Genomic DNA, 6405 nt, shown 5'->3' with positions numbered 1-6405 from the left:
TGTCATGGTTTTTGTAAAGGAAAAGAACAGTAACTAGAAAGAAGGAATACAGATAAAAACAGGGGCAAAAAGGCATGTTAGATGCTGGTAGTGCAGATATGATCCACATGTTAAAAATCTAATCTTGGCCACAATTAAAATGTTTTACAATGGCCATCACTGCATAGCAAATAAAGATACAGAAAGTTAGATTACTATTTCTTTCAGTTTTATGTAACAAGATTAAAATGGTATCATTTAATTTTTGTATGCACCTTTCAAATATTTAAAGGTACAACCACATCTCAGTATTGTTTAACTAAACAAATCATACAATTACAACATAAATTTAAAGTTCAGATCTCTCTTATTGTATGTGGCCAATGGTTTCATTAAAATAACCTCCCATTCAATTTATGAGTCAGCTGACCTCATTACTGAATTATATTCAGTTATAGTCAAAAGAAATACGATAAAAAAGACCATTCATAACAGAATCATAACAATGGAAACTTCTATTTTTCTAACAAGAAGTTTTCCTTACATTTAAATAAAGCACTTCTTTAAACATTATGATACAGAACTTTTCTGAAGAGTCCTGCAACGTATTTTAAAATTTCTGATACATACCCAAAGGACTTTGTTAGCTTTTTAGTTCCTACTGGTTTGTCACTGTGCTGAAGTTCATAGAACACTCTTTGCAATGCTAAAGGAACACTTTTGGATGAGTCATCGCCTTCTGTGGGCATCATGTAAACAGCCTACAAAAGCATTTAGCTCAATTAGTACTTACGAAAATGCACAGAATTAAATGAACAATAAACACTTCATCCTGCTCACAGATTTGCTTTATAATAAAATAGCTCTCCAAAATAACCTGCTGTTTATTGTAAGGACCACTACCTACCTGTAGCTTTGGTTCTCCAGAACAACGTAGAATTTTTTTAAAAAAAACCCACTAACTCTACTAATAATTTTTACTAATAATTTTCACAAAAAACAAATAGACTGAAGAGTTCAATACCTTTGAACAATCATGGGATGTATATCTATGCAATTAACACAGTAGGATTGATGGTTTGAACAACACTATGGCCTATTCGAGAACAACTTTATTTTGGCTTTATATGAACAAGTCACATAGATTAAAACCATGTTATGGCACAAAGAGCAATAAACAATTGTGCACAGAGTACGCTTGTGTATAGAGGGGCATGTCAAATGCAGCTTCAGGGATTGGTGCTAGACTCATTTAACATCTTCATTAATGAGCTTAAAGGAGAAGTAAGCGGCATGCTAACTGAATTCACTGATTATACCAAGTTGGGAAGCCCTGAGAACCCTGAAGAAATTATACTAGAGAACCAAAGGGATTTAGTATGAGCAGGCATTAAAATGAGAAACACCTTAGAAAAATAACTGTAAAGTATAGATATCTAGAGACATACATTTAGAATGCATTAATGTTAAGAAAAAAGGTGCAATAGAAAGCAAATTAGACAATACCTTATCACAGGATAGGGTCATAAAGAGGTTAATATAGTTTTGGGCAGAGTAGGAAGAAACACTGATTCAAAAAGCAGGCAGGCAACAGACTACCTTTATTTGGGGGTGGAAAAATCAGTGGTGCTCAGCCTACAGCCTGTGGGCTGGATCCAGCCACTAAAGGGACTGGATCTGGCCCACAACACAGGGGATTAGTGGCGAGCAGCTCAGCACAGCACGTCCATTCCCTGCCCTGCACCCTTCACAGATCCTCTTTGCAACACTGCCTGCTCTCTCCCTTTTCCCTCCCCTCCAGCAAGCACTGCTTGCTTTCTCTCTCTCTCTTCTCTGGCAAGTACTGTTTACCAGAGGTCAGCTGTTTTCCTCTTCCCTTCCCTCCCTCTGACACTGGCAGCCCCTTCCGTCTCCCCCCACATATATGGAAGAGGACTGGTGCTTCATCTTGCAGCTGGATGGCAAGCACTTGGCCAGCTGCTCTAAAAAGGTTGAGCCCCACTGATCTAGTTTATTTCCTGACCCAGTCACAGATTTTGTCAGTGATTTTAAACTAAACTACCCTGTGCCTCAAATTCCTAGTGTGTAAAATGAAGCTCACACTTCTAAGGTGTGACACCGCATTGGGAGGGACAATTCATTAACATTTGTGAAGTGCTCAGGCAGTGGCAACAACAGCTAGATCAGAGGGACAAAATTGATTAGGATTAGCCAATACAAAAAGGGGAGGGAGTCTGGAAAAAGAACAAAAATCATTAGTAAACTGAGGGACCAATTTGGGACATTAAAAGATCTAAATACATAACACCCAAAAGGAAGGAGATTAAAAGCAGTCATCAAATAAACAAAGAATGTAAATGCCTAGAACGGTAAAAAAAAATATTACACACTACAAGAGTAACAATACTGTGTTCTCCTAAATAAACTGACAGGCTGCTGTGATGTAGATGATTCCACGGTCCAAGTTTACAGATGACGCCAAATTACGGGGAAAATTTAACACACCAGTGGGTAAGGAATGGATCTGGACAGGTTAGAAAAAATGGGCTGAATGAAACAGGATGCAGTTCAACAAAAACAAGTGCAAAGTGCTGCACCTGGGCAAAAGAATCATCAACACACTTACAGCCTAGGGAATGACCTTCTCAGCAGAGGAAAGGGATCTTAGAATCATAGTTGACTCCAAGATGTACATGAGTCGCCAATATGACAAAGTGATCAACAGGTTAACCACACTTTATCATGCATTAGCAGATGCGTGACAAACATGGCCAGGGAGGTGATGCTCCCCCTCTATGCAGCACTGGGCAGACTGCAGCTGGAGTACTGTATCCAGTTTTGGGCACCACACTTCAAGAGAGATGCAGAGAATCTTGAGAGGGTTCAGAGGAGGCCACTTGTACTGTCAGAGGCCTGCAGGCAAAGCCCTACAAGGAGAAACTGAGGGACCTAGATCTCTTCAGGCTTTGCAAGAGAAGGCTGAGAGGTGATCTTGTGGCTGCCTATAAATTCATCAGGGGAGCACAGCAGGGAATAGGAGATGCTCTGTTTACTAGAGCGCACCCTGGAGTAACTACGAACAATGGCCACAAATTGACAGAAAGCAGATTTAGGTTGGACATTAGAAAGAACTTCTTCACAGCAAGGATTGCCAGAATCTGGAATGGGCTTCCAAGAGAGGTGGTGCTCTGCCCTACCTTGGGGGTCTTCAAGAGGAAACTGGACAAGTACCTAGCTGGGGTTGTCTGACCCCAGTGCTCTTTCCTGCCCAAGGTAGGGGGTTGGATTCAATGACCTACTGAGGTTGCTTCTGACCCTAACGTCTATGAATCCCTGTGGGAGTAACTAGAGTAACTGGATGACAATAAAGGAAAAGTGTTAAATTCTGGTATACTTGTTCTATTGCTTTGTGGAACAGTTTTCCAAAGAAAACACAAACCTTATCTATCCAGACAATTTATGAGAAGATGAAAAGTACAGATACAGAAGCAAAATGTTGCCTGGCTGCTCTAACTTATGTGATTTAACATGAAATATAAAAAATTGTAAAAAGATGCTGAAGCTTGGACAGAAGGCCAAATGCTGCCATTCTCCAAACTTCAATATTTCTATTTAATTGAGCGCCATGTTTATAATCTGATTATAAACGTTTGAAGAATTTGTTTGTGTGTATCCTTCGTCTAAGAGAAACTAAATGTATTTAAATAAAAAAGACAGAATTTCAAGAAATCTTGCATGCAGTGACTTCCACCAATTCAACAGCTTAATTAGTTATAAAAACCTCGACTAGCTTTGCTTCAAGTTCATAATTAGAACTAGCAAACTAAAGATCAATAATGCTCATGTAAAATGAGCTAAAATTTTCTGCAACAATCTCTCTTCAGTTTATAATACTTACCAGACTAGTGCCTTTCAAAATCATTCCAGACAGCGGCCAATGAAGGGTCTCTGCAGTGGTTCTCTACCCTCATTACCCAAGCTACAGCTTTTAGAAGCATTAACCCTGCTATCCTGGCCAATTTCCAATTTGAGTCTATTACCACAATTCTCTGCCTATTCTAATGTGCAGGAATTATTTTTCACTTCAAAACTTTAGAACCAGAGATGGCTCTGCACCTTGCAGGTTCAGTCAATAGAACTAGTGATTTATATCCCATTATTCTGAGCTAATCTTCTCTAGCCAAAGGTAGTATAAGAAACAGTTCCACGTGCTTGAATTTCACATCTTTCAGGCTCAAAATATTTCAGCAGTGATCCTTGATGCTTTAATACATTAACTATCATACAGCAGACAGACAAAATAAGTGTAAGAGGGGAACCGGTATCTATCGATGCTCAACTAAAATAAAGATATCCATGTGAACGTTTTTTTTAGCAAATTTAACACAGACAGATATCTCCTAATTCTACTTAAGTGGCATTTTATTTCATCAAAATACCACTTTTGGAAAGAGTAATTTGCATATATAAATACAAAGAATTTAATGGGATATTTGCATATATAAATATGAAGAATTTAATGGGAATGGTTTCCTACCTCCTTTATTCCTGTTTCTGCCAATTTATATTTGTTTGGACAATCAAAGAGAAGCAAGACTTTACTTCTTTAAATCTTAAATGTTTCATATTTATGTTATCAAAGTGGTATTTAATTTAACTTTTAACTTTGCTTTTGCTTTTTGCTTTTGTAATTTAGGGCAAATTAGACTATTACTCAAAGCTCAAGCTGGATTTCCAGTCTAGAACAAACAATCTTTAAAATATTATCCCTTATAAGCAATGTTACTATCTGCCTACAATCCCTCCAAAACTTTGAAAGACTTGGCCTCAACATAAAGGAATAAGACATCTTGATATATTTGACAGAAAGCAAAATCTCTACTTTAGTGCCTAAGAGGCTCCCCTGTAGGGATGAATGCAAGAGAATAGCAATGACATGTAGGGGCAATGTCTGAACGGAAGAGACATTAGATACAATGAACAACAGATAAAAAGAAGAAAAGCAACAAGTATAATATGTAAGAAATAACAGAATGTTAACAGTAAGTTTAAATCCATTGCTTAATGAATAGAAAAAAAAATACTATGCCAAGAGGGTGGAAAAATATTACTTTGTTGTGAAATCTCAAAGCAAAGTAATTATCAAGTATCAGAACACACTGGATGATGACAATGTAAGGAAGGGGTTTGAACGGAGTCAGGTCTGAAGGGAATGGGACTGAGGAATACCTAAATAACCTATGCTAAAATTGCATTTGCTCTGGTCCCAAATTATGCTTGAAAGTGTCCAAGTGAACTATCTGAGGACTTAAAAAAAAGTTGGCAAATACTTCTAAGGGGCAGGTTATTACCCAATACCTAGGGGCAAGTGAAGGGGGACACTCCTCTACTAAAGTTTAATTAATAGCTTAATTAAACTACTAATCACTGCTCTAGAATGTATAGACACTATCCTTTTCCGTCACCAGAAGTGCCGGCAGGAGGCTGGACTCGATCTTCCAAGGTCCCTTCCAGCCCCAATGTCTATGAAATCTATAAAGTCCAAGGATAAAACCCTCTGTTTCTGTGCACATTTCTGTATATATTATCAATCATAGGGCGATATGCAAGATTAAGTTGTTTCCTTGTCCAGCTTCTGAAAGAAAGTGCTGTCACCCACAAGATTCTCAGGTTTCTGGTGGCAGAAAAGGACAGTGTCTACACATTCTAGAGCAGTGATTTTCAACCAGGGTGCCACAGCAGGATGCCACACAACATGATCACTGTTAGATGTGCAAACATGGTTCACAAGATAAACCCAGACATTTCAGATCAGAATCCATGATATCAAAACTTTCTGACCTGTTGTTGTCTTTGAGTTAAATGCATCAGAAGAACTACTTTATTATCATTCTCTGTAGTCAAAATAGAGCAACTAGTAAGAGCTAGAAGTTTGTTAGGGGTGCCTCGAGTCTAAAATAACCTGAGAAACACTGTTCTGGAGGCTCTTGACTACTACTGCTGGGAAAGAAAAGGGGGAGAAGTGGAGAACAATACCTTTCTTCCATTAACCCTCTCCCTGACTCCATTTTAGGGTAAGTTTTTGTGCCTGCTTTTGTTACTGTACATTGGCTTTTCCAGCTGGACGATTCCTGACAATTTCATCTCTGTTCACAGGGTTCTTTATAGCAGCAATAAAACTGATTAGAGCTCTGTCAGCTGCATCATGTTCTTAGAAATCAAGCAGCAGCAGAAGCAATTGAGCCACAGCCTGCAGATTGAGGATTATACTACATTGGTTTCCATTCAGGTTACAAATTTGCTTCTAAAATGAATTCTTTACAAACTGCTTGGTTAGATCTCCAGACTAAGAATTTTTCCTGAACACTAGAGGCAAATGAATTTTTAAAACTGACCAGAAGAAACTAATCTGAACCATTTATAATC

General features: G+C 38.2%; 1 protein-coding gene across 1 annotated transcript in view; it reads right to left on the bottom strand.

The window, feature by feature from the left end:
• The window catches only part of USP7 (ubiquitin specific peptidase 7), a 128051-nt gene that overhangs the window by 55165 nt on the left and 66481 nt on the right, over window positions 1-6405 (bottom strand). Inside the window, exon 7 of the mRNA XM_019507476.1 lies at window positions 610-740. Within this exon, the coding sequence (XP_019363021.1) occupies window positions 610-740 (131 nt within the window). The remainder of the gene's footprint in view (window positions 1-609; window positions 741-6405) is intronic.

The sequence above is a fragment of the Gavialis gangeticus genome, unplaced genomic scaffold (genome assembly GCF_001723915.1).
Source record: "Gavialis gangeticus isolate Ggan-Ray unplaced genomic scaffold, GavGan_comp1, whole genome shotgun sequence".
Classification (NCBI taxonomy): Eukaryota; Metazoa; Chordata; order Crocodylia; family Gavialidae; genus Gavialis; species Gavialis gangeticus.
Note: the sequence above shows the minus strand (reverse complement) of the source record. Positions and strands in the feature narration are given on the sequence as shown.